The sequence below is a fragment of the Carcharhinus amblyrhynchos genome, chromosome 24 (genome assembly GCF_965287045.1).
Source record: "Carcharhinus amblyrhynchos chromosome 24, sCarAmb.v2.hapA, whole genome shotgun sequence".
Taxonomy (NCBI): Eukaryota; Metazoa; Chordata; class Chondrichthyes; order Carcharhiniformes; family Carcharhinidae; genus Carcharhinus; species Carcharhinus amblyrhynchos.
The window spans coordinates 12140007-12163956 of NC_137347.1; the positions used below are offsets into that span (position 1 = coordinate 12140007).

A 23950-nucleotide genomic window follows, 5' to 3' on the forward strand; every position below is an offset into this window, starting at 1 on the left:
TCAGAGATAGCATCTTTCAGAAGAAATGTTAAATTAAGATCCCATCTGCTTTCCTGGGTGGATGTTAAATATTCAATGGCACTACTTTGAAGATGAGGTTTCTCTCGTACCCTGGCCAATATTTATGCTACAATTAACATTGCATAAAATGTAGCAGAAACATTGTTTGTGCCATAACTGCTAGGTATACATATGTTTGTGTACAGTAAGAAGTCTCACTACACCAGGTTAAAGTCAAACTTATTTGACTTTACCTGATGGAACAGTGGTCCAAAAGCTCATGATTCCAAATAAACCTATTGGACTTTAACCTAGTGTTGACAGACCTCTTACTGTGCCCACCCCAGTCCAATGCCAGCATCTCCACCTTGTTATGTAGCTATGGAAGAGAGAGGAAATTATAGTGATAATGATGTGGCTAACAGGAGCAACACTGTAAACAACTTATATAATCAATGACAAAACCCACTAAATCTCTTAATTTTTGGTCACCAACTGCTAATGAATTCTGCAGCTGTGGGGATACTTGTACCATTAGGGGCAGGCTCTACGTACATGTACACACAGCGTGAGAACCATAATCTCCCATTTGTTTAACTAAAACATGTAGCTGAACACAAGCAAAATTAATTCTGTTGAATCACAATTATAAAAACAGATACTGTCCACGTTGTTATTACCATTCTCGTCACAATCACATTTACATGAGATCGTATGGAAATACATTCTGCTTAAAAAGGACAAAAAAAGCATTAAAATCCAATGCAAGAAACTACATGGAAATATTTCAAAAAGTGTAAGCTTGGTCAATACATTTAAAAACAGTTCTCTAAAGACTGTCAATATGTCCTCGGAGAAATGACTTAGGACTTTGGTATTACAATACACAGCATACAGTTCTATTCAACGCATCTCTGAAGGCTCTGAAATAACTGCAGAAAGTTTAAAAATAAGGATCAGGATTTACACAGAATCCCTACAGTGCAGAAGGAAGTCATTCAGCCCATCGAGTCTGCACTGACCACAATTCCACCCAGGGCCCTATTCCTGCAATCCCACATACTTACCCTGTTAGTCCCCCTGATACTAAGGGGCAATTTAACATGGCCAACTACCCTAACCTGCACATTTTTGGACTGTAGGAGGAAACTGGAGCACCTGGAAGAAACCCACGCAGACATGGGGAGAACGTGCAAACTTGACAAAGACAGTGACCTGAGGCTGAGAATCGAGCCTGGGTCACTGGCACTGTGAGGCAGCAATGCCATCCTCATGTAGTTATTTCCTGAGAAAGCATCTTTAATGACCTCAGGACGTCCCAAAGTATTTCAAGACTGACCAAGTACTTGTGAAGAGCAATCACTGGTATATTGTGGAGAAGGAATTCATCATTCCCACTTAGCATGGGCAGTAGCCTGCATGGGGCAAAAAGATGCCTAACATTTGCCATTCCATCAGTGTCAATTAGAAAGGTTCCTCCAATAAATGCAGAATATTTAGACCAATTCAAGCAAGTTCTTTCCCAGCACTTGTCAATTTAAATACTCGGCTGATTTCAGCCACAATTATGTCTTAAAGCAGATTTAATCCCTTGCTTGCACATTGCTACAGTGTGATTTCACCTTAATATGAGTCTGAATACAACTCAGTTCTACTGTCCATCGAGCATGGCAAAGTCATCTCAACATAATCCACCCACTATAACAAATTAGCACCATCTACCGTAATGTATACGTATGCTGACTCTCTGTGAAATAGTGTTACTGTCTCAGACAAGATGCATTTTCAATTCAAATCATGCAATTTAATATTTGGGAACTCACCTGTTCCACCAAAGGCAATAAGACTTTGCAGAAAAATAAAATAAACTTCCTTTACTATCCATCTATAGACTAAATCAAACAGGTGAGAGTGAATTCAGATAAGGTTCAAATAACATTTGGTTCTTCTCCGGCAGGTTTCTTGTAAAGCATTCCAACCTTGCGATGTTTTGAAAAAAAGAGCTATGTCATGCACCCATAATGCTCTGTCTATAACAAAAAAGTTTAAAGTTTTAAAGTTTACACAATATGTACAGGATGGTTGGTTGCGATTGACGCAGCGTATTGTTACACAAAGCCTTTGGTTTTTGAAGAAAATCCCTGACCTCCCCCCATCCTCTAACCACTTGACACAGGCAAGCAGCAGTGAAGTTTCGTGGCATTGCGTGAAGATGTCAAATGGAAAACAATTCTATGCTTTGCATATGAAACATTTAACAAACTTGATTTCACAGCATGCCATAATGCACTTCAAAGTGTCACATCCAGAATGTAATCACTATTTATGCAGGCAAACCCAGCAGACAAACTTGCATGCAAAGATCTACAATCAGCCATCAGATAGAGTCATAGAGGTTTACTGCATGGAAACAGGCCCTTCGGCCCAACTCGTCCATGTCGCCCTTATTTTTTTTAAACCCTTAAGCTAATCCCAATTGCCCGCATGTGGCCCATATCCCTCTATACCCATGTAACTATCAATGCTTTTTAAAAGATAAAATTATATCAGCCTCTATGACTAACTCTGGCTGCTTGTTCCAGACACTCACCACCGTCTGTGTGAAAAGAATTGCCTCTCTGGACACTTTTGTATTTCTCCCCTTAAACCCATGCATTCTAGTTTTAGATTCCTCTACCTTTGGGAAAAGATATTGGCTATCTACCTTGTCTATGCTCCTTATTATTTTATATACCTCTATAAAGTCACTCCTCAGCCTCCTATGCTCCAGAGAAAAAAGTCTCCAGTCTATTCAGCTTCTCCTTACAACTCAATCCATCAAGTCCTGGTAGCATCCTAGTAAATCTTTTCTGCACTCTTTCTAGTTTAATAATATCCTTTCTCTAATAGGGTGAATTGCACACAGTATTCCAAGTGTGGCCTTACCAATGTCTTGTACAACTTCAACAAGACGTCCCAACTTCTATATTCAATGTTCTGACCGATGAAACCAAGCATGCCAAATGCCTTCTTCACCACTCTGCCCACCTGTGATGCCACTTTCAAGGAGCTATGAACATGTATCCCTAGATCTCTTTGTTCTGTAACTCTCCCCAGCGCCCTACCATTAACTGAGTAAATCCTGCCCTGGTTCAATCTACCAAAATGCATTACCTCGCATTTGTCTAAATCAAACTCCATCTGCCGTTTGTCAGCCCACTGGCCCAATTGATCAAGATCCCGCTGCAATAGGAGATAACCTTCCTCACTGTCCACCACGTCACCAATCTTGGTGTCATCTGCAAACTTACTAACTAAGCCCCCTATATTTTCATCTAATGAATGACCATTTAAGCTATTTTAGTGGCATTGATTAAATGAAGGATGTCAATCAGGGCACTGGGAGAACTCCCCTTCTCTTGTAACTATGGGCTGTTTTACATTTGCCCGAATAGTCCACTAGCATCTCAGTATGTTTCATAGATTTTACAACGCAGAACTCCTTTAATACTGTCGTAAAGAATCACCAGGACATGGCACTTTAACTCTTGACCTTTAAATTCAAGAGGTGAGAATGTTGACACCAGTTCTGGAGACTGCTCAAAATTAAACAAACTGAACTTTTGAACTAAGTAAAGCTGTTAAACTGCAGTTGTGCTTTAATATTAGAGTTCATATAAAATGTAAAATGTACCTCATTTTGGACAATAACGGTATTTTTTGCTTAAAAGCAGATCTGTTCAATAACTCCACATACAGCTAATTATAGTTAATTGCTTTTAATACAAAAAATGGTCACAAATCCATTTTTCCTCTTAAAAAAATAATAAAGCCATTTGTCCAAAAAACAAAAAAGTCGTAATTGTACAAATTAAAAGGTAATATTTATACATACAATAATGAAAGCACAACAAAATATAATGGGTTCAGAAAATAAAACCACATGTTGCTATTAAATCTAACTCCATTGAGTCCATTTAGAAATATCTGGAGATTACAGCCTTCTGATCTTTCCTCGCACTCTCAGAATTGCACCAAGTTTTGACACCAAACGAGTGCATTCTGCCTGCATGTCAAATCCGTCAAGACACGATCCAGTACAGAAGAAGAAACAGCTTAAAAGAAGTTCGGGACAAGGAAAAAGAAAAACAAAACTGCCATTCGTACTCAAAAAGTGAAACAGTGATGGCATCACCAGCATTTCAGGTACTTCCAACAAGAGATTTAAAATTGAACTTTAGGAAATGAAAAACACTTCACGTTTTATGTAAAATATAATCTCACATAATGCCACTGGTAACGTCAAATGGTCAAACTGAGTCACAACAGACTTAAAAGCAACCAATTAATTCCCCCCCACCCCACCCCTCACAGCTCCCATGATGATTTAAACTGACTATAAAACCCAGTGCCTGCTGTACTTGTATAAATAACAAACTATTGGACCGTAACCATACAGCAATATTCAATTGAACACGGATCAAATGCAGCATGTAAAGATGCAAGGTGGCCTCAAACATCAGGATCAGGCATAGCTGCTTTGCTGTAGTATTGGGTCCTGTAAAAAAATTACTGTGAATGTCTGGAGCTGGTTTTAATGCCGCTGTATGTCCATAGCCTTGAAACCCCAATCTTGACAACTGCAACTGGCAAAGGGTTCTTTAGTAATCCTGTGTAAATAATTTTGAAAAGTAAAGTTATATCAAAAACTGTGTCACAAGGCACTTACATACAGACTAGATCTACCACTCAACAATTTTAAAATTAAGCACTGTTGAAGGAAGAAGATTGATTTTGATCAGAAACTCATCAATACCTTGTTTATATTACTAAGCTAAACATTCATTCCATCACTAGATATCCAATTTTGTTCAATATACTTGGAATTAGATTCCTTCTATGCTGACCCAATATACATTTTGGTGTTAAAGCAAGAAAATCTCACCTGGGTACAAGCTATTTTTAATTCACACACAATATTAGTCTGGGTATAAAATTGATATTAACATATTTAATTAATTACACGTAAAATATTCACTACTTTGTGCAATGCAACTTAGACAGTGAAACAGTAACATCAAAACTTTAAAAACTATTCTTTCCATCCAGAGGTTTTAAACTCACCAACTCCACAGAACATAACATCCTCTCTGTTGGTCACAGAGAGATATGTTGCAAAGAAGTTTCCTATACAAAATGTATTTTTCTTTGCTTAACATGACAGAATGTCAGGTCTCCCCATTATAACAGCTTTTGGGGTTAGCTCTTCTAGTCTTAAAATACAATTGTTACAGTCATATATCATGCTTGAGCCTCTGCAGGAATAATTTACAGACCCCTGAGCAATACTTCCAAAGTGGAACATAGTATAAGCCAAGAAATAATGAGGGTTTGTGAGAAGGGCACAACAGGTAATCATGGGTGATCTTAACATGCATATTGACTGGATGAATCAAAATGGCAAAGGTAGCCTTGAGGGAGATTTCAAAGAGTGTATGAGGGATTGTTTCTTTAAGCAATATGTTATGGAACCAACCAGGGAGCAGGTTACTTTAGATTTTGTATTATGTAATGAAGAAGGGTTGATAGTCTTGTTGATAAAGATCCTCATGGAAAGAGTGATCACAGCATGCTCGAATTTCAGATTCAGCGAGAAAAAGCGCCATACTAGAGTTTTAGCGTTAGGCAGAGGTAATTATACAGGCCTGGGAAATCAGTTGGCCCAGGTAAACTGGGCACAAATAATTGAGGGCAGGACAGTCAAGGAACAATGGCGGTTGTTTAGGGAGACACTGAATACCTCTCAATTAAAGTATATTCCTGAGAGGAAGAGGAATTATAAAAGGCAGAAAAACATTCCATGGCTAGTCAAAGGCAAACACTAGGACCAAACTGCAAAAGCTAGTGGTAAGCTGGAGGGTTGGGAGAACTTTAAGGTTCAGCAAAAAGCTACTAAAAACAGAGTTGAAAGAGCCAAAATGAATTACGAAAGGAAACCAGCAGAAACATAAACGCAGCTACCAAAAGCTTCTACAATTTTATAAAGAGGAAGAGAATAACTAAAATACACGTTGGCCCTTTAGGGGACAATATTAGTGAGATATTAATGGGGAACACAGACATGGTGGAGGCACTAAACCAATATTTTGCCTCCATCTTTACGGTAGAGTATAGTGAAGATTTTCCAAAAACTGGAGTTAATGCAGGGGAACTTGGCGCAATAGCCACCACTAGGGAGAAGATATTGAATGAATTAATGGGATTAAAGGCAGATAAGTCTCCAGGACCGGATGGTCTCACCACAAGGAATTAAAGGAAGTAGCAGCAGAGATAGTGGATACATCGGTTGTGATATTTCAAAATTCCTTGAATTCTGGTAGGTCCCACTGGACTGGAAACATGCTATCGCAATGCCCCTATTCAAAAAGGGAGAGAGGCAAAAGTCGGAAGCTATAGGCTGGTTAGTTTGACCTCTGTGATGGGCAAGTTGCTGGAATCAACCATTGAGGAGGAGATGAATGAGCATTTGGAAAGACAAAGCTCAATCCACCACTGCTGGCATGGTTTTATAAAGGTTAAGTCATGCTTGAAAAACTTGCTTTACTTCTTTGAGGTCATAATCAGCAAGGTGGAAGTGGAGAACCTGTGAATGTGGTATATCTGGACTTCCAGAATGAGAGAAGAATTGGCGAATGTGGACTGGGAGAGCGCGTTGGAGGGAGGGTCTGTTGAGGAGCAGTGGAGGATCTTTAAGGAGATCTTTCTTGGTGCTCAACGGAAATTTATTCCGATGGTCAAAAAGGATAGTAGGAGGAGAGGTAATAAGCCGTGGATAACGAAGGAGGTGAAGGAAAGTGTTAAACTAAAAGCGGAGGAATTTAGAGTAGCTAAGAGTAGTGGGCGAGAAGAGGATTGGGAGAGGTTTAAATGTCAACAAAGATTGACAAAGAAGTTGATAAGGAAGAGTAGGAGAAACTATGAAGCTGGGCTAGCGCTTAATATAAAAAAGGATAGCAAGAGTTTTTATAAATATATAAAAAGGAAGAGGCTGGCTAGGGTGAATGTTGGTCCTTTAGAGGATGAGAAAGGGGACCTAGTGGTAGGGGATGGGGATATGGCTAAGGTATTGAATAACTTTTTTGTTTCTGTCTTCACGGAGGAGGACGTGAATAATTTGCCGGGTGTTAGCGATGGAAAGGTGGTAGGACTGGAGGGTCTTAATGACATTACTGTTACTAGAAAGGCGGTGCTCGACAGACTGGAGGGGCTGATTGTGGACAAGTCCCCAGGACTGGATGGAATGCATCCGAGGGTTCTGAAAGAAATGGCGGAGGTGATAGTGGATGCCTTGGTGGTTATGTTCCAAACGTCGCTGGATTCCGGGGAAGTGCCGGATGATTGGAAAACGGCTAATGTTACGCCGTTGTTTAAGAAGGGTGCCAGGCAAAAGGCAGGGAATTATAGGCCGGTTAGTTTAACGTCTGTGGTAGGTAAAATGTTAGAATCTGTCATTAAGGAGGAAATTGCGAGGCATCTTGAAGGGAATTGCTTGATAGAGCAGACGCAGCACGGTTTCATTAAAGGGAAGTCGTGTCTGACAAATTTACTGGAGTTCTATGAGGATGTGTCTAGGGCGGTGGATAGAGGAGAGCCGGTGGATGTGGTCTTTCTAGATTTTCAGAAGGCGTTTGACAAAGTGCCTCACAAGAGGTTATTGCAGAAGGTCGAGGGACATGGAGTTGGGGGTAGGGTGTTAGCGTGGATAGAGGATTGGTTGTCAAATAGGAGGCAGAGAGTGGGGGTCAACGGGTGCTATTCGGATTGGCGGATGGTGACTAGTGGAGTGCCCCAGGGGTCGGTGCTGGGGCCTCAGCTTTTTACCATTTATATAGATGATCTGGAGGAGGGAACCGAGGGTAGAGTGTCGAAATTTGCGGATGACACCAAGATTGGGGGAACTGCAAATTGTGCAGAGGCTGTGGAGAGTCTGCAGAAGGATCTAGATAGGCTGGGCGAATGGGCCAGGAAATGGCAAATGGAATTTAATGTTGGCAAGTGTGAGGTGGTCCACTTTGGTAGGAAGAATGGTAGAAAGGACTATTACTTACGGGGCGAAAAACTGCAGCAGGCGACGGTGCAGAGGGACCTCGGGGTCCTTGTGCATGAGTCGCAAAAACCCAGCTTGCAGGTGCAACAGGTGGTCAGGAAGGCGAATGGGATGCTGGCCTTCATAGCGAAGGGGATTGAATATAAAAGTAGGGAGGTCTTGCTGCAGCTGTATAGGGCATTGGTGAGGCCGCAACTGGAGTACTGTGTGCATTTTTGGGCGCCGCACCTGCGCAAAGATATTTTGGCCTTGGAGGGAGTGCAGAGGAGGTTTACTAGGCTGATACCGGAGTTGAGGGGGTTGAGCTACGAGGAGAGGCTGAATAAACTGGGCTTGTACTCGTTAGAGTTTAGAAGAATGAGGGGAGATCTCATTGAGACGTATAAGATGATGAATGGGATGGATAGGATAGAGGTGGAAAGACTCTTCCCGCTCAGAAAAGACAGTAGGACTAGGGGGCACAGCCTCAAGATAAAAGGGGGGGCGGTTTAGAACGGAGTTAAGGAGGAACTTCTTCACTCAAAGGGTGGTGAATCTCTGGAATTCTCTGCCCGTTGAAGTGGTGGAGGCTGCCTCGCTAAATATTTTTAAGACGCGGGTTGATGGGTTTTTGATAGGAGAGGGGATTAAGGGTTATGGGGAGAGGGCGGGAAAGTGGAACTGAGCAGCGACAGATCAGCCATGATCTTATTGAATGGCGGGGCAGGCTCGAAGGGCTGGATGGCCTACTCCTGCTCCTATTTCTTATGTTCTTATTTGACAAGGTACCACATAAAAGGCTGCTCCAGAAGGTGAGATCGGGATTGGGGGTAGAGTGGTAGATTGGATTGAGGATTGGCTCACTGACGTAAAGCAGAGGATTGGGATAAATGGGTCCTTCTCTGGCTGACGGATTGTAACTAGCGGGATGTCACAGGAGTCAATCCTCAGACCTCAACTGTTTACAAAATATGTAAATGTTCTGCAAGCAGAGGCAGTGTAATAGCACCATGTGTGGATGATAACAAAATACGTGGGAAGCAGGCAATGAAGAGGATGTAAAGATTTTACAAATGGATATAGATAGGCAAGAAGAAAGGGCCAAAATTTGGCATTAAAATTTGGCTTAATGTGGATAGGTGTGAGGTTATCTATTTAGGTAGAAAAAATAGAAAGGCAAATTATTACCTAAATGGAAAGCAGATTCAAAATGTGTTTAGGCAGAGGGATCTAGGTGTCTATGTTTATGAATCACAGAAAGTCGGTATGCAGGTGCAGCGCATAATAAAAAAGGCAAATGGGATGTCGGCATTTATTGCAAAAGACTGGATAATAAAAATCGAAGTGTTGTTGCAATTGTATAGGGTGCTGGTGAGACCGCATCTGGAGTACTGTGTCCAGTTTTGGTTTCATTATTTGAGGAAAGATGTGGTGGCATTGGAGGCAATTCAGAGGAGGTTCACCACATTGATTCCAGGGATGAAAGTGTTGACAATATGAAGAGAGATTAAACAATTTGGACTTACACTCACTGGAGTTTAGAAGGATGAGAGAGGATCTGATCGAGGTAAATAAAATTTTAAAAGGAATTGATAAAGTAAATGTGGACCAAATGTTTCCTCTCACAGGGCAATCTAGAATAAGAGGTCATGGGTATAGGTTGAGAGGATTGAAGAGGTTAAATTGTCTCCTTCCGCTCCTAATTCCTATGTTTCCACACCAAGCTGTTCTATTTGAAATCAGTTTCATTGACTCAATTAACATAAAAGCAAAATACTGCAGATTCTGAAAATTAGTGTTGGAAAAACTCAACAGGTTTGACAGCATCAGCGGGAAACATCAATTGTTTCTTTCTCTACAAATGCTGCCAGACTGGCTGAGTTATTTTAAGCAGTGTTTTTATTTCACTAACTCAGCTGTTACTCCACAACATTGTAAAACGTACAGCAAAAAAAATTACGAAAATGTGTACTCACAGTTCTTGGTTTTTTATTCAGCTTGATATCAATCCTGTAGTTTAAACAGAAGAACTACATCTTAGAAACCAGCTATAGCTTTCTAAGTCACAACATTCACCATCTACTGATGTGAAACAGCACCAAAACATAAAAGCATTTCAGCTGCAGTTTATTTTCCTGTCTTCACCAAGTAAATGAAGGTTAAGTAGTCATTCTTCTGCAGCTGTTTGTTTTTATTTTTCTACCTAACAGTACTGCAGGAGCACCTGCACTATGCAACAGTGACCCTTTCAAGAAGGCGACTCCCTGTCACATTCTCAAGGGTAATTAAGGGCGGGTAATAAAATAATGGCTTTGCCAGTAATGCCCATATCCCATTAATAAAAAAAAATCTTGCTGCTCAACTTACCAACACCACAAGGAACACTGTATAAAATGTTGTTAAAAAACACTTCATCATGGCTGCTTTCCAAATTGATTTTGTGCCCCAACATGGAAGAGGAAAATGTTATGATTATGAAGCCAAATTATGGGCTGTGAACAGGTATTCATCGGGAAGCGGGTTCAAATTGGCTCAACCACATTTCATTCACTGCTGATGAAGAAAGGATTTTCCACTTCATTAGTCTGAGTTAGATTTGCTTCAAGAGGTGAGCAGTGTGCAAAAACCATGACACTGGTAAAGTTTTCCTGTCATGCTTTAAAATGGTGGCTTGCTAAATCACCCCTCTTCATCTCTTGCAACTCCAGTCTTACAAATCTCATCTCTACAGTATTTTTGATTCCCATCCTTAGAGTTCACTAAAAATGATGGCAGCTGATGATAACTGTGAATGTGCATGACAACGAAAGGTAATTTTGTGCTGATCCACTTATTCTGATACAAGCCCACTATTTATAAATTTTTTTGTTTTTTTAAACTCAAATAAGTGACAAAACTGTGACAGTAGAAACCATATTTTTCACTAATCCACTAAACTTTTTTTGTTGATTTTGCATTCTGAGCATTAACACTTGAGTACAGAAGGCTGTTGAGCTTTGATAACAAAAGTTGGGAGAGGCCTTAGAACCTGTGGAGCTTTATCAATTCCCAATGAATGATTAAGTCCTGTCTGCCTTGTAAACTGTAGGAAAGTAGTCATCTGTTTGCCATTTGGCAGTAGTTTTACCTAAAGTATTGAGGGTCCCATGTGGAAGAAATTCAGTATTGCAGCATTATTAAAAATTGATGCTGTACTTGTATTACATTACTGGTGTGAGGAAGAACAGCCATGAAGTGCAAAGTACAGCCAACAAGACTGGACTTATAGCCTGAACTCTTACTTAGTTGGATGGATGCCTGGTTTGCTAGCATGAAGGATCATATGCATGTACGGAGCTTTGCTGCCTGAAAACTATTTATTAGATTTAATTAAAAATTTACGAAGTATTGTTGCACTGTAACTGCATCCTTCTATTGAGAACATATCCTAAACGGAAACTGAATTTTAGCATTCGATAATCGACACCGATTTTTAATTACACGCATCAGCAAATATTCAAACTTACAGCAGCTACTGGCAAAAAGTACTAAGCATTTCCAGAACGGTCTACAGTCTACACATCACAGTACAGGGGAATACTGGAAAAGACACAGTATGTATACTGATAGAAAGCAAACTTACTCAAAGTCATAATCAAACATGCCAGATGGGCTGGATGGCAGCATAAAAGAAGAAAGAAAGCAACACAAGTTAACATACTAGTTATCCAAACTAAAGTCTCAGACTTTTTTGGAATACTAAATTTTTAAGCAAAATGGCAAAAGACCACCGGCACTTTGATGAACTTAATGGAGAAATGAATATATCTGAAAATAGTTTCTTTTCACTCAGTAGATACAAGGTCTTGAAAATAATGTATGTTTTTTTCAAGAGTTATTACATGGAGCAATAAAGCCATTCATTGAGCCTAACCATTTTAATTCAAAAAACAGAGCAGCAAACACTGTGTAGCAGTGTTGATGTACATATATGTACATAAACATATAGCAAAAAAATTTAAGTACCACCACATTTAACTCAAAGTTCACTAATACTGACGAGTTGTTATTCTACTTCCATGATTGGAAAAATAAGAGTTACCAGCAGAAATCCCACACGTGGGTTTCTGAGGAAGAAACTCAGACATGACTCCTCCATCTTAGCCCTGACAGTCTCATGACCTGCTTCTGCACAAAATTACCTGTGTCGATTTTTGTTTTTCCTTTTCTTGTGACTCCCGTGGTGACTGCCGGATGATGTGGAAGAGGCTGCTTTCTGTGGCTTCACTCCCTGCAGGTGTGACCCATCCAGTTCCTCAGTGTCCTCCTGGTTCGGTTCATTCTCCTGATTCTGGAAGTCTGGTGAATTGTCGCTTTCTGTCCCACTGCCTGGTTCACCTAATATGTTTCACACACAAGATGCAGCAGATTTGACAAAGAGGCTTGCTTATCCCAGCACAGAACCTTAAAGCATCCCAGCGCAGAAGTATGAGAAGCATAATCAACAAACTGCATATACAGGGAATTAAGAAACTATCCAAGTTAAAAATTATTGCTGCAAAGCTTCAGTTTTTTAAGTATACACACAAAATGCGCCTCAAACACTTTACAACTTGTTTCCAATTGTGAAAGAATCTCAATATTATAATTTTGAGAGCCAGGATGGATATAATGTACTATTATAATTTTGCAATGCTTTTGATATTATTTTTGCACTTGCTGTTATCAGTTTGATTTCACTGACAGTAATGAAGACAGCAAAACAATAAAAAAAAGTTAGATTAAAATCAAGAAATGTGAGAAACCCATTCAACAAAGTTAATCTGACCACTTCTGCACCCTCCCCCATGTTAAAATAAACATTTCAGAAGAAAACACCCCAGTACAATCCCCAGTTTCAACCAAACTGCAAATTATTTGCCCGCTCAAAAGACATGTTGACATGGAGGAGTACACATTAAACTCTATAGGAAGTAGTACTTATATCTAAGACTTACGTTTTTCTACCATCTGATCTTGGACACCAGTCAAAGCACTCACTGCCTACAAGAGAAGTTAAATCACTGTTAAACACAGCACTTAACTGTGCATGCAAGCTGTATGTATTCTATAATCAGGCACAGTTACTTTACTTACTGCCACTGAAGTAACAGAGGACTTGCTAAAGAGACGTTCGGCTTCTTTAAACTTCCGGTTCCTTCGATCGTTCTTACTGTTAGTGTTTCTGAAACACAACACAGCAATGAATAGGTGAAGTACCCAATTATAATTTATCATTCAATTATATACAGCTCCCCTTGTGCATGTGCCATGACTGTAGCTTTTCTAACGAGGATAGGTTAATAAAGATGGAGAAAAATCAAAGGGTAAGTCACCTTCTGTCACCTGTGTGACTAGTGACACAAAACACTTGCAGGACTTCAGGAATAAGGGGTCGTCCAGTTCACTCCGGTATAACTTGCACAGGATGAAATGAGCCAACGAAAGAGAAGGTAGGAGAAACAAAAAACTTGTCTTTTGCAAAGTTTAATTCCCAGACCTGTGTAACTTTAAACTAAAAGAGCAGCCATAAAGCCAATTTAAAATACTTTCTACAATGTCGAAATGTACTGCTACAAACAATTTCATGCAAGTTGTCCTACATTCGGAACACAGTGCTTCCATTAGTTTGTGGACCAACATTCCCAAAAATATAAATGGTCTTCACACAAATCCCATTCCCTTCCCGAGTTCTCTAATTAATTAGTCAGCAACCTGTGTTCCTAATTGCATGCTTCTTTCAGCATGACGTTGGCACTTCCTGAAAACAAACTACCTACGCTTCTCACAGGCAAACTATCACTCTGCAACAATCTTCACCCTTCTCTCAAAAGTGCTTATTACAGTTTGGGTACAATTCCCTTTAGTACCGTCAAACGGCCATTCTTCGGACAGCGGCTCAGGCAGTGTCGACAGATTGTTCAATGATGGAAATATCCATCAAGCCCAATCCTATCCGCCACCCCACATGACACTTGCATTCCAGTAATAACCACTGAATGGTGATCAGCAACAGAAGCCCTGGTGTTTGATTCCCAGGCTTTCATTCAGAGATGGCAAGGCCAGTTGCAATCACCCAACTTGAGGTGCGTTAACGTGGCACAGGTCAGGGATTGATCAGAGACATTCATGGCTCAGTTATACGCAAGGGAGTGTTTTTATTGACTGAGCTATTGGAAAGACCATCCAGGAGAACTCACTGCAATTTTTTTGCATATACAGAATTGCCTGCATTCCGACAGTCAGCTGTGTGCAACACAGAAGCATGAAAGTAAAAATCCTTTAAAATACCACAACGTAAATTTGTTTGAAAAATATATAATCAATACGACAATTCTAAATACCCAACTTTATATTCATTACACTTTTAAGTAACCACCTTAACAAAGAACGACATAATATTCCTGTGAATTTATGCGGGATTTTCAGAATTAGATTTGAAAATCTGCCAATGTTTGGAAGGTGATGATGGAGGAACCACTATGAAAGCTCCAACTACAAAGGCTCTTGCTGTTCACACATACTTCTGATTGGTTAAGTAACGATCCCATCCACGAATGATATTCCCGTACATCTGGGTATCTTCCAAATAACTGCCTTCAAAAGCATAGATCTGCCGCTCCAAGTTTGCCAAAGTCTCCTGTGAAAAAGGGAGTTACAAATATATTCATAAAATAGTTGCAGAAGGAAAATGAGCTGCTGTGAAAAAGTGTTTTGATCAGCTTATCATTACAAATCATCATGGGGCAACAAAAAGCCAATTTATAGAACTCAGAAAGAAACTTTATTATCATGTTTTCTATCATGATACAAACTCAACGGAGGTTAAACTGGACAGTTCCTGAAAATAAGCATTCGGATAGGGATGCAGTCAGTACCCACTGATTGCATTGCAGGCTGCATGCAAACTTCATGCCTACTGTTCACTTAAATGATCTCTGCATGTAACCCAAGCCAGCTGTTCTGTACACTGGCTGGATCCATCAGTGGGAGCCAATATTGAGAGTGATTAGCATTGCATAAAGCCAGCGCTGTACTGTTTAGGTGAGATGTGCACCCTGATTGAAGCAGGTGTCAGGATTGAAGAGAATCTAAACCTGGAAAAGAGTGAAAAATAGCACAACTGAGGATGCTGAGGGCTTCACTGAAAGTTTTGATGAAGGAGATGGAGAGGGGGAGAGATGGCATGAATCCACAAGGGCCAAGAGAAACCACACCCCCCTCCCACCCCCAAACACAGTTAAAAGCAGGTCACTGTGGAGTTCAATGCAATGAATTAAACACTGATAACCAGGATGCAGTGCCACTAGTTCACATGAGTGGTCAAGGTCAGTGAATGTATCTTCAAATGCTTTGTCCAGCAAATGCAGCAATAGCTTCACGCTGCACAAATCATCTCTCACCTACCAACAATCAATTACAATTTACACCAAATGTCAAAACTTCACCTCACTCACCTACACGTAATACTGCTAAACACCTCAAACCCACATCTTTCTGCCTGGGCATACTGCCAATTATTCCATCATCGCAACATGAGCCAATAGATTGCACGAAAACTTCCTCTTCTCTTGCAGAACAATGTGGCACACAACCAGAGAAAGCAGCAGCAGGAACTAACAGAGGGGGACAGGGCTTGCAAATCCTGAACCTCATGGAAGAGATAATACTGGGCATTACTGAAATGGCCACAGAGCTGAAACCAAATAACCTCATAACCCAATCGTGCTCACATCCCACTTGTCCAACAACCCATACTCTCTTCTGATTTACAAGCTGTGGATGGTGCAAGCATCTACATTCGCCTCTCTGCATCCGCACTATAACTGTACCAATCAACTTTGTTATTTCAGATACTCTAAAGGGCGATGGAGCAGGTCAATGGAGAAACAGTAGAGCAATAGTGAAGACTAATTTTATTCTTACAACTATCAGTTGAGGTGAGATCCACATGTGGATGAGATATTAGGCACAACTGGCAGGCAATAAGAGCCAGGGCAAGAATGGCACCAGTGCCAACTCATGAGAGGATGAAATCACATATGGGCTCTACTGCTGTGGACTTCAATGGAGCAGTTTACAGAAGAACACTGATGGGTGAGCACTGTGATGAACAGATAGGCCTTGACGCATTGGCAGGTCAATGACTAGGGGCATAGAGAAGTCCACCATCAGATTAATACAAGGCTTTGCATAGAGTTTGGTCCCATCCTTTCCACAAGGAAATGATTTGCACACAAGAACCTGTATTTATATAGTATCTCCACAGTAATAAAACACCTCAAGCTGCTTCACAGGAATGTCTGCAACAAGATTTGATACTGAGCCACGTAAGCCGATATTATACCAAACGAGCAGAGCGATGGATCTTGAGTGTATTAAAAGGAGGATAAAAAGAGAGAGAGATGAAGGGAGGGAATTCCAGAGCTTACAAAGCTGAATGCTCAGCCACCATCAAAACAGGAAGCAATCATGGTGCAAGAACTGGCAGAGAGCAGGGATCCAGCATGGTAAGACTGAAGGAATTTACAGATAGGGGAGATTCAAGGACTTGGAAGGATTGAAAAATAAGACAGGAATTTTAAATTTAAAGCATTGGTTGGCTGGGAGCAAAATCTATACACTTGTAGACCCAAACATGATGCAGTATCTGTTGACTAATTTCACAACTTCAACTGCAGCAAAAAAACAGGAGTAACCCAACACCTAACTGTTGCAACGGAGACTTGAGGCAGTTGCCATCCAAGCTTAGCTTGCTGCCGTGCAAGTACACCCTGATCCTAGTTGTGCAGAACTGCAATACACCAAACTGCCCTCCAACAAATTACCAGAACTGCTGAGGCTCTGCCCTAGATTCCTCCTTCACCTGTCAGCCAGCCTATACAGCTACTCTCCAAACCGAAATAGTGCAGTCTGCAGCCAGTCTTGAAGTCCAGAGCTACAAGGCATTCCTCCAAGCTCACGTGCCCTCTCCTCCACCAAAAGTCAGCAGAGTTCCACCAGCCATGCTGCAGGCACTGGAGGAGCAGTACACAGGACAGACAAAGTCATGTGGCAGACATTAAGGGACTGCACAAGGGTAATCAATCGGCTTTTGCTTGCAATATACTGTGACGTGCTTTATAAATTTGACTTGGAATATTTATTTTGAGTTGGCTTTTATTTTTGTGGCCAAATGGAAGGTGAAGTGTGGGACTGCTGGCGAATGGGGAATTAGAATTGTGGCTTCCTGGTATCACTCAGGATGAGTTCAGAGACAGCCGAAGCAGAAAGGTGTTGTTTACACTGCCTCCTTTTATTCTTTCTGGAGGAGAATACTGCCAGCAAGGTCTATCTGCTCATGACAGCAACGTTCTGCATAATGCAGACTACGGTAAACCCTGGTATCCGTTCTTCCAAGTTCCATAGGGATCAGAGTGTTGTTCCCAAGTTCCAATGGTCTGTTCTATTCACGTTTAGTGTGTCAGTACAATTTCAATCACATGAACACAGTATATGTGTAGGCTGGTTGTGCACTGGCGTCACAAGTCAGCACAAAGCCCTGTTGCCCAGTAGACACCCAGAAGTTTGTCTTTATGCGTCATGTACATTTGGCACATATCTACAGCAACCTGACCACTGCCAGACAACCTACTGCATATGGTCACACAACAGTTGGACACTAGAATGGAATAGGATTTCTCTCAATTAATGTCCGACGCCACAATTCACCGAAGTATATACATGTGCCATTGGTGCCATTTTGGAGCTGTAAGGACACTTGCAAGCAACCAAAAACAAGCAGTAACACTCCCAAATTCTCACTCCATCTTTAAAATCTTGCTTCTGCAAATATATGATGCATGACAAAGAATAACAGATAAAGGGCTACACAAAATCATCACTCAACATCCTGGACGGCAGTCAGGCACGTTGCAAATATACAACTTGTACTCATGCAGATTAACCGAGTAAACCCAGTATAACGCTTGGATTTAAAGAACATAAAGGTGGTTAACACGTTACCCACACAATAATATATTAGTCTTCGATGAGGTGCAGCACAGATACTTATTCTTTTTCTCAGAACATAGGCGTCGCTGGCGAGACCAGCATTTATTGCCCATCCTAAATTATTCTCAAGGTGGTGGTGGTGAGCCACTTTCTTGAACCACTGCCGTCCACGTGGCCTTGGTACACACTGTACTTTTAAGTAGAGTCCTAGGATTTCAATCCAACAACAATAAAAGAACACTGACCCATTTCTCACCGAAATAGTGCAGTCCACAGCCAGTCTTGAAGTCCAGAGCTACAAAGCATTCCTCCAAGCTCATGTGCCCTCTCCTCCACCAAAAGTCAGCAGAGTTCCACCAGCCATGCTGCAGGCACTGGAGGAGCAGTACACAGGACAGACAAAGTCATGTGGCAGACACTAAGGGACTGCACAAGGGTAATCAATCGGCTTTTGCTTGCAATGTACTGTGACGTGCTTTATAAATTTGACTTGGAATATTTGAGTTGGCTTGGAAGGGAACTTGCAGGTGCTGGTGTTCCCATGCACTTGTTGTGCTTGTCCTTCCAAGTTGTTGAGGGCGGGTTTGGAAGGTGCCATCGAAGAAGCCTTGATAAGTTGCTCCTGTGCGACATGTGTATGGTATACACCGCTGCCACAATGTGACACTGCTGAAGGGAGTGAACGTGATGGTGGCGGATGAGGTACCAATCAAGTCGACTGCCTTGTTCTGATTGGTAACAAGCTATTCGAGTGTTGTTGGAGCTGCAATAACCCAGGCATGTGGAGTGTATTCCATCACACTCCTGATTTGTGCCTTGTAGATTGTGGAGTGGCTTTGGGGAGTCAGGAAGTGAGTCACTCTCTGCAGAATTCCCAGTCTCTGACATTCTTTTGCAGCCACAGTATTTATTTGGATAATCCGGTTCAGGTCAATGGTAACCCCCCGGATGTTCAGAGTGGAGGATTCAGCAATAGTGGTGCCACTGAACCTCAATGGGTGATGGCTAGATAGTTTTCTTTGAGATGGTTATTGCCCGGCAGTTGTGGCCCAAATGTTAATTTGTCACTTAGCCTCAGCCTGGATATTGTCCAGCTAATGTTGCACATGGGCATGGAATGCTTTAGATCCTGAGCAGTCACGAATGGTGGTGAATATTGTACAATCAGCAGCAAGCACCCCAATTCCTGACCTCATGATGTAAGGAAGTTTATTGATGAAGCAGATTCACCATTGTGTCTAGGACACTCCTGAAACAATATTCTGGGACTGACAGGACTGGGCCAACTACAACCAGTGAAGTATTTTCCTTGATTCTCGATGACTTCAGTTTTGCTGGAGCTTCTTGATGCCACAGTCAGTAAAATGTTGCCTTCAAGTCAAAGACAGGCACTTCCTCCTTGAGTTCAGCTCTCTTGTCTAATTTGGACCAAGGTGTACTGAGATCAGAAACCAAGTGGCCCTCACTGAACACAAAGTGTTATTGCTGAGTAAATGCACCTTGATAGTGCTGTTGATGGTCTCTTCAATCACTTTGTTGCGAATTGACAGTGGATTGATGAAGGGGCAGTTGCTTGGATTTGTTCTACTTTTTGTTCACAGGACAGACCTGGGCCATTTTCCACATCGCTGGGTAGATGCCAGTCATGTAATTGTACTGGAACAGCTGAGCTAGGGGTGCGACTACTTCTGGAGAACAAGTTTTCATTCCTATTGCTGGGAATAGTCTTTGCAGTATTGAATAAGAGTACCAAGGTTTGGAGGGCTAAATTGAGGACAGGTTGCTTATGTCTGGTTTATATTCGCTTGAGCATAGAAAATTGATCAAATAAAGATGTTTAAAATAATTGAAAGATTTGACAGCATAGCAAGGGATTGGCGATGGGAGTCCAAAACAAAGGAGTCAACCTCAAAATAAGAAAACAAAATTTAAAATTATGCTTTGACTACTTGAGGGAAATTAAGAAGCATTTGTTACACGCAAAAATTGGTATCTTTCCCAAATGGCTGGGGATGCTGAGCCAACTGAAATTTTCCAAATGAGATTAATTTGTTTAAGTTATGGCTAGTTAGGAATACAGAACCAAATTGGGCAAATGGATGTGAGGCACAGATAAGCCATGATCTAACAGAGTGTTAGAGCAGACTCTGGGATAGAATGGGCTACTCCTGCTCCCATGTCTCTGGGGCAAATATCTGTGCTTAGCTGATGTAGAAACATCAACAAGGGACGAGTGCTGTTGTAAAATATTACTTGGGGGTCAGAAGATGTTGTCATATAGAGTGAAGCACCAAACACAATCGAGTTTTACAGAAAAAGATGTTGATTATCCAACTGGTGGTTCAAGCAAATGTGGATGGCCATACCATTGCTGTGGTTAGGAGATAGAGGCTATGAACCCAAATATTTATAGTAACTTGTGCTGCTTATTACGGTGCTCATACATGCTGTCCACCCAACAAGCACTCAAACCTTGGCTTTTCAATTATGTAATAACCATTTAGTCACTATCCTCCTCATATGGGCAGCACAGCTGCCTCACAGTGTCAGGAACCGAGGTTCAATTCTGGTCTTGAGTGACTGTCTGTGTACAGTTTGCATGTTCCCCACGTCTGCCATGGTTTCCTCCAGGTCCTCTGGTTTCCTCCCACAGTTTAAAGATGTGCAGGTTAGGTGGATTGGCCACAGTAAAAACAAATTGACCCTTAGTGCCCCTAGATGTGTGGGTTGGATGGATTAGCCATGATAAATTTGTGGGGTTTTAGGGATAGGGCTGGGGAGAGAGCCTGGGTAAGATATTCTGTCAGGGAGTTGGTGCAGACTCAATGAGCAAATGGCATCCTTCTGCACTGCAAAGATTCTCTGATAACCAAGGAGTAAAAGTAGTAAATAGATTAAGTCATTATGAATTATTGCAAGAAGCAATAAACACTGATGTAGACTTGGAAACACAATGTCTGATAAGTTCTGCAGGGTTTACTGAACATTTGGTAAGCTAGGGTGACAATAGGAAGCTGGGGGTGGGGGTAATAGGTCAAAAAAAAAACAGGGTTAACTGAATTCTTCCCACATTGCTCAAGAAAACCTGGAAAGACAAAGCCGCACTGGGCAAAGTGACTACGAATGGAGAAACTGGGAGCAGCTTAGCTCGGTGGTGCTCTGTGGCAACAAGTTACACAACTGTTCTCATCATGATAGCCTTTAAAAAGATGACAACAATATTAGCATGGGCAGAATGGCTAGCACTGCTGTCTCACAACACTAGAGACCCAGGTCTGTGTCACCGTTTGTGCAGAGTGCGCACGTACTTCCCATGTCTGCATAGCTTGCCTCCGCACCCTCCAGTTTTCTCCCACGATCCCAAAGACGTGCTGGTTCGACGTACAGGCTATGCTAAATTCTCCCTCAGTGTACCCAAACAGTGGCGACTAGGGGATTTTCACTGTAACTTAATTGCACTGTTAATGTAAGCCTACTTGCAACATTGCAAATGCAGTGTTCCTGAGGAGAGTTGAATAATATATATGTGAATATCACTATTGTAAACCCAAACTGTGTTGATACCCCAGTTTAAAGTTTATTTATTAGTGTCACAAGTAGGCTTCACTCTCTAGGACACTCCTGAAACAATATTCCGGGACTGACAGGATTGGCCAACTACAACCAGTGAAGTATTTTCCTTGGCCACCCTCTTCACTCAAAGGGTGGTGAATCTCTGAAATTCTCTGCCCGATGAAGTGGTGGAGGCTACCTCGCTAAATATATTTAAGTCACGGGAGATAGGTTTTTGGTAGGCAAGGGAATTAAGGATTATGGGGAGAAAGCGGGAAAGTGGAACTGAGCCACTTCAGATCAACCATGATCTTATTGAATGGCGGGGCGGGCTAGATGGCCTACTCCTGCTCCTATTTCTTATGTTGGCTTACATGAACACTGCAATGAAGTTACTGTGAATATCCCCAACTCGCCACACTCTGGCACCTGTTCAGGTACACTGAGGGAGAATCTAGCATGGCCAATCCACCAAACCAACACGTCTTTGGGATTGAGAGATGAAACCGGAGCACCCGGAGGAAACCCACGCAGACACGGGGAGAATGTGCAGACTCCACAGACAGTGACCCAAGCCGAGAATCAAACCTGGATCCCTGGCTCTGTGAGGCAGCAGTGCTGATCATTGTGCCACCCCAGTGTCTGCTCAGTGTTCCAGTCAGACTGGCAGTAGAGGCAATGCCAGTTCCATTGCCCACTCCCTGGAGGGTTGGGGTGGTCACTGTGTCTCAGGGTGGTCCCAGCCCCATGGAAACAGGCTGAGAGCCCAAACCTGCCCTGGGAGCGGCCGTCAGTGCTGACATCCCCTTTAACCGGGCCCTGGGGATCAGTGCCGGCTCTCAGTCCAGGCCCAGGCTCTCGCCGGCCTTTCCTGCCTTCGCCTTCCCTCCCCCTTCTCTCCAGAAACTTCCCGCCGACTGGCAGTTTCTGAGGCCGGAGTCTCCCCTCCTCGGTACCGACATACCGCCAGCTCCTGCTTCCTCTTCACCAGCTCGGCCAGCTCCCGCCGGGTGTCGGGTATCTGCGGGGTCTGCGCCTTGTTGTGCATCGCCATATTGGAGGCGTCAAGCGAGAAGCACCCGAGTTCAAACCGCTTCTTCAGGCCGCAGGCGGGAGGGGCGGCGGCTCGGCGGACCTCCAGCCACCAGGGGGCGCTGCGGGGAGAGCGCCACCCACAGATTAGGAGGATGTATTACACGCCAGGACTGGAGAGTCGATTATACCCAGTTCATCGCCGCCGAGAGGACTGAAAGGTGTGTTACATCCCATTCATCGCCACCTAGAGGACTGGAGGGTGTATTACATCCAATTCATCGCCACTGAGGGGACTGGAGGGTGTATTGTTCCGATTTATTGGCGGGTGTATTTCACTTAAGGGCCGGATGGCGTATTATACGCACCGCCACCTAGCGGACTGGAGGATGTATACATCCAATTCATCACCACCTACAGAATTAGATGGTATGTTACAACACAGTCAGGTTAAAATCCAACAGATCTATTTGGTAGCACAAGCTTTCGAAGCATTGCCTCTTCATCTGGTGAGTGGGAGATGTGTTCATAAACAGGGCATATATAAACACAAACTCAATTTACAAGATAATGTTTGGAATGCAAGTCTTCACAGCTAAACAAGTCTTAAAAGGTACAATGAGAGTGGAGAAGCACAGGTTAAACAGATGTGTATTAGCTCCAGACAGAACTGTTAGTGAGACTTTGCAAGCCCAAGCAAGTCATGGGGGTTGCAGATAGTGTGACATGAACCCAAGATCCCAGTTGAGGCCGTCCTCACACGTGCAGAATTTGGCTATCAGTCTCTGCTCAGCGACTCGTGTTCTCGTGTGCCGTGAAGGCCGCCTTGGAGAACGCTTAACCGAAGATCAGAGTCTGAATGCCTGTGACCGCTGAAGTATTTGCCAACAGGAAGAGAACGGTCTTGCCTGGTGATTGTTGAGCAGTGTTCATTCATCCATTGTTGTAGCATCTACATGATCTCCCTAACGTACCATGTCTCGGGACATCCTTCACATTCGAACCATTATCTTGTAAATTGAGTTTGTGTTTATATATGCCCTGTTTGTGAACACAACTCCTACTCACCTAATGAAGGGGCAGTGCTCCAAAAGTTTGTGGCTTGTGCTACCAAATAAACCTGTTGGACTTTAACTTAGTGTTGTGAGACTTTTTACTGTGCTTATCCCAGTCCAATGCCGGCATCTCCACATCATATTACTACACACCACCACATTGAAGGCCGGCAGCTGTATTAGATAACACAGGATGGGAGGACGCATTGTCAACACACCATCACCTACAGAATGG

General features: G+C 42.3%; 1 protein-coding gene across 2 annotated transcripts; it reads right to left on the reverse strand.

Annotated features, from left to right (window-relative positions):
- Positions 1-3692: 3692 nt before the first annotated feature.
- Positions 3693-22774, reverse strand: meaf6 (MYST/Esa1-associated factor 6). 2 transcript variants are annotated; one of them, XM_080211515.1, is made up of 8 exons: positions 22593-22774; positions 14608-14723; positions 13181-13268; positions 13042-13087; positions 12247-12442; positions 11688-11717; positions 10042-10075; positions 3693-4649 (listed from the first exon to the last, which is right to left on the reverse strand). In XM_080211515.1, the coding sequence occupies exons 1-8, from the start codon at positions 22680-22682 to the stop codon at positions 4641-4643; spliced, it is 609 nt and encodes a 202-aa protein (XP_080067641.1). In that variant the 5' UTR covers positions 22683-22774; the 3' UTR covers positions 3693-4640. The 2 variants fall into 2 exon arrangements, with proteins under 2 accessions (XP_080067641.1, XP_080067642.1); XM_080211516.1 differs by lacking the exon at positions 11688-11717 and having other exon boundaries at positions 3697-4649.
- Positions 22775-23950: the final 1176 nt, after the last annotated feature.

Excerpts from the sequence above, each read along its gene's own strand:
- meaf6 (XM_080211515.1), bottom strand. The coding sequence starts at position 22,682 with ATGGCGATGCACAACAAGGCGCAGACCCCGCAGATACCCGACACCCGG. Across the intron at positions 13,269-14,607 it reads CGTTACTTAACCAATCAGAA|AAACACTAACAGTAAGAACG; the intron begins GTATGTGTGAAC and ends GTTGTGTTTCAG. Across the intron at positions 12,443-13,041 it reads AGATCAGATGGTAGAAAAAC|GTGAACCAGGCAGTGGGACA; the intron begins GTAAGTCTTAGA and ends GAAACATATTAG.